This window comes from Eretmochelys imbricata, chromosome 1, assembly GCF_965152235.1.
Source record: "Eretmochelys imbricata isolate rEreImb1 chromosome 1, rEreImb1.hap1, whole genome shotgun sequence".
Lineage (NCBI taxonomy): Eukaryota > Metazoa > Chordata > Testudines > Cheloniidae > Eretmochelys > Eretmochelys imbricata.
In genome coordinates, this window is record NC_135572.1 from 7,197,226 (window position 1) to 7,201,682 (window position 4,457).

Genomic DNA, 4,457 nt, shown 5'->3' on the forward strand with positions numbered 1-4,457 from the left:
TTTTTTTTCTTTCTTTTATATAGGAATTAGATACAGTACTCCTGTCAGCTATTTGCTAAGTTATCTGCCAAAAAAATTAGAGTTTTGAGTGCCTGTGTAGCCCTTGAATAACAGTTAAAGTTGTCATCCCTAACAAAATCTGAAATGGCACTCTTGCAGCTAGCAGGGGAGGGACATGGAGATGATCCAGCGAGTGATAAGGAGACGAGAGGAGTAAGTGACAGGGGCATGTCCTTTTGGGGGAAAGAGGCAGAGCAGGGGCATAACCTTTGTGGAAGAGGTGGGGCAAGTGGTGGGACCTTGGGGGTCAAGTTACCAGAATTTGAAAGGTGTCAACTTTGCCAGTTTGCCAGTTTGTCAAGTTTGTAAGGTTAAGAAAGGGTTTAAAGTTTCTCTGACTGTCCATTATGTAATCCAGCGAAGAGGGCCCACCACCATGTCACAAGCCAGCTCTGTGCAGAGCTTGGTCTGAGAGCAAAAGCACTAGGAGTAAATATTAGGTCCATTTAGGAGTAAAGAGCTGGAGCAGCCTGTCCCGGATCTGTTTGGTCCTGAAACCGAAAATGATGGGATTTAGCATGGGGGGTACCAGCAGGCACACATTAGCAAAGAGAATGTGGAAATGCAGGGCCACATGGTGGCCAAACCGATACGTGAGGAGAGTGAAGAGACCTGGGATGTAAAAGGCTAAAATGGCAAAGAGGTGGGAGCCACAGGTCCCAAAAGTCTTGAGCCAGGCGTCCTTTGTGGGGAGGCTGAAGATGGCCCTGAGGATCTGGATATAGGACACAGCTATAAAAAACATATCTAGACAAATGACCAAGTTTGCCACAGTGAGGCCATAGTAACTACTGATGCGGATGTCAGCACAGGCCAGATTCACCACGGCCATGTGCTCACAGCATGTGTGGGGGATGATATTGGTTCTGCAATATGGCCACTGCCTTGCAAGCAAGGGACAGGGCAGTGCAAGCATACTGCCACGCAAAACCACAGCCAGGCCAATCTTGGCCACAATTGGGTTTCTCAGGGTGGAGGAGTGTCTCAGTGGATTGCAGATGGCCACGTAGCGATCAAAAGCCATGGCCATGAAGATCCCAGACTCTATTGCAAAGAAGCAATGAATGAAGAACATCTGGGTGAGACAGGCACTGAAATCGATCTTCCTGGAATTGAACCAGAAGATGCTCATCATTTTGGGAATGGTGCTTGTGCACAGGACCAGGTCGGTGATGGCCAGCATGCAGAGGAAATAGTACATCGGCCCATGGAGGCTCGGCTCCGTCTTCACGATGAACAGGATGGTGAAGTTCCCCAAGATGGCTATGATGTACATGGTGCAGAAGGGGATGGAGATCCAGACATGGGCAGCCTCCAGGCCAGGAATGCCCAGCAAGATGAAGGTGGAGGGGTTGGTGAAGTCGGTTGTGTTGGAATCTGACATGGAGTAGGGGGAGAAAGTGTCCAACTCTGAGGCAGAACAGTGTCTCCTGCATGTACCGTATATTCCCCTGTCTTCCTGTAGGTGCCCAGGGTCTAGCGTGAAGGTCGCAGGACAAATGCCTGGATGGAGAGACAATGTTAATATGAGACACAACATGCACAGCTGGAGGCTATTCTCATGGGTGAAATAGATTGCTCAATCTTCACAAACAGAGAAATGCCATTTTCATTATTGAGATAAATGAATTATGAAAAACTTTAACCCTACTAATGCCAATTCCATTTTTGTTGTGCTCCATGCATCAATCATTCCTACACGTTGTGTTGAGGGAAACCTGAAAAGGCACCAGCAGGAAACACAGGCATTGGGTCTTGCTCTGCTCCTCTCTGCTAGATTTCAGAGCCCATTAGTACCCAGGGTTTTCTCCCCATGAAAGTCTTCGTTTGATCCTCTTTTTGATAAGATAAATAGATGAAGCTTGTTAAGACTCAATGTCAGAGGCATTTTCTCCAGTCACCAATCATTTTTGTTATTTTTTATGCACCCTCTCCCATTTCTCAAGATCCTTTTGAAAAAGTGGAACCCAGGACTGCATGCAGTCAGTTTCACCAATGCCATATGGAGAGGTAAAATCCTTTCGCTGCTCCAACTCACCACTCCCTTGTTTATGCATCCAAGGATCTCATCAGCCCTTTCCACCACGGCATCACACTGGGAGCTCATGGTGAATTGGTTCTCCACAGTCACCCCTAAATCCTTTTCAGGGTCCCTGAATTTCATACACCAAACCCTCCACAGCAATAAATATGCCTGCCCTGTTCTCCTTATTGTAACCAATGTACCAATCTTTGTATCCTGCACAAATTTTATCTGCACTGATTTTCTATTTGCTTCCAAATCATTGACGAAAACACTGAATAGCATCGGGCCTAAAACTGATTTTTACAGAATACCACTAGAAACACCCTCATTTGTTGACAATCAAACAGACTTCAACGAGAGACTGCTGAATTGGAATTAATTTGCAAACTGGATACAATTAACTTAGGCTTGAATAGAGACTTGGAATGGATGGGTTATAACACAAAGTAAAACTATTTCCCCATGATTATTCCCCCGCCCCCAACTGTTCCTCAGTTGTTCTTGTTAACTGCTGGAAATGGCTCACCTTGATTATCGCTACAAGAAGTTTCCCCCCTCCCCCCACCCTGTTCTTCTGCTGGTAATAGCTCATCTTAATTGATCACTCTCCTTGCAGGTTTGGTTTTTCGGTTTTGTTTTTTTCTCATGTTCTGTGTCTATATATATATGTCCTCACTGTGTTTTCCACTAAATGCATCCGATGAAGTGAGCTGTAGCTCATGAAAGCTTATGCTCAAAGAAATTGGTTAGTCTCTAAGGTGCCACAAGTCCTCCTTTTCTTTTTGCGAATACAGACTGACACGGCTGCTACTCTGAAACCTAATAACTGCTTTCTGAGATCTGTCAGTTATCCAGTTTTTAGTCCATTTAACATGTACTCCACTGCTATTGCATTGTGTTCCTTTTTTTATCTGAATGTTTCCCCTACGAAATCAAATGCCTCAGAAAAATCAGTCTATTGCATCTGCATCATTCCCCTGATCAACCAAATATACTCTCATTAAAGGATGAAAATGGATTTATTTGACAAAACCTGTTTTCCATAAACCTTGGTGTTGTCTGGTACTAATTATATTCGTCAACTTTTTTTTTTAATTGATCCCATACCAGGATTTTTTCCTCACCTTATCAAATATTTTAAATTAACTTTCCCTTTATTTTGTTATAGTTTACATTTAACACAGAACTGTCCTCTACTTGCCATTTTTCTTTGTCTCTGCTGCTGCCTGATTGCATACCTCTGGTTCCGAATGAGGTGTGTGGTTGATCTGGGAGTTTGTAACTCATGTTCGTAATTCTAACGTACTACTGTAGATGCTGTTTAAAATCCTCATTGAATGCTAATACACTGGAAAATATTTCATCACCGCATGTGATAGAGCACTTGATACTGCTTCAGAAAAAATATTTTTTGAACACATCAAATTTTTCTTCAACATTAACAAGTTTCCTTTCCCTTTGTTATGTGTTGCTTTCCCCCCTTTTAATTGATGTCTGTATTTTGCCATTGAACCTGGTTTTTGTCCAAAGCTTTTTGCTTTCTTGACTGTGGAATCTTGGCTTTCTAGCTGGGTAATAATCTCTTCTTAAAGAAGTCCCAATTTTCATTCACATTTTTTGGTCTAAATTTTTCCTCCCAATCTGTTGATAATTTGCCTCAGCTTTGGAGAACTTGTCCTTTTGAAGGACTAATTGTCTTTAGATGTTACTGGTTGGGAACTCTTCTCTGTTTGTCTATTTGAATGTAATCAGTTCCATTCTTTATTTTGTTCTCCTCTATCAAATGTCCCTTTCCTTGTTTCTTCTCTAAACTAAACAGTCCCAGACTTTTCAGTCTGTCCACATAGGGCAGCCTCCCACATTCAGAGAGCCTGTCTTGGAACTCCCCTTTCTATCTGCTATGTACTTGGGTGACCAAAACTGAGCGCTTATCCAGAGTAGGTTATTCTCTGTCCCATTCCTTGGGCATCTGAACATTATCTGTTTTGCCCACTACTGTGAATGAGCAGGTGTTTTCATGGAGCTGTTAACAGTGAGGCCCAGGTATTTCCCCTGGGATGTGTTCTATTTGGGATATTTGCCCCTGGCACCTGTCTTGGCAAAGGTTTGGGTTTTTTCCACCATGTTTTGAGCAACCGTGTTCACAGGAAAGTCACAACATCATGGACTCTCTAGCCTGGCTTTCATTGCATTAAGGAACAATGATGGATAACCAGTCGGAAATAAGGGCCAAAGGTTTAGGACTGAAGGTGATTAACTGTTGCAATACACTGCAAATGGAAGTGGTGGGTTCTCCAACTCCCCATCATCTGCTGATGCAGGCTGGATGCTTTTCTGGAAGATATGCTTCAGGGCTTCTCCGCACTGAAAG

General features: G+C 43.3%; 1 protein-coding gene across 1 annotated transcript; it reads right to left on the reverse strand.

Annotated features, from left to right (window-relative positions):
• Window positions 1-496: 496 nt before the first annotated feature.
• Window positions 497-1,444, reverse strand: LOC144279195 (olfactory receptor 52M1-like). The gene has a single exon (XM_077840683.1). It carries the CDS (start codon window positions 1,442-1,444, stop codon window positions 497-499), a length of 948 nt encoding a protein of 315 aa, XP_077696809.1.
• Between the last annotated feature and the right edge of the window lie 3,013 nt (window positions 1,445-4,457).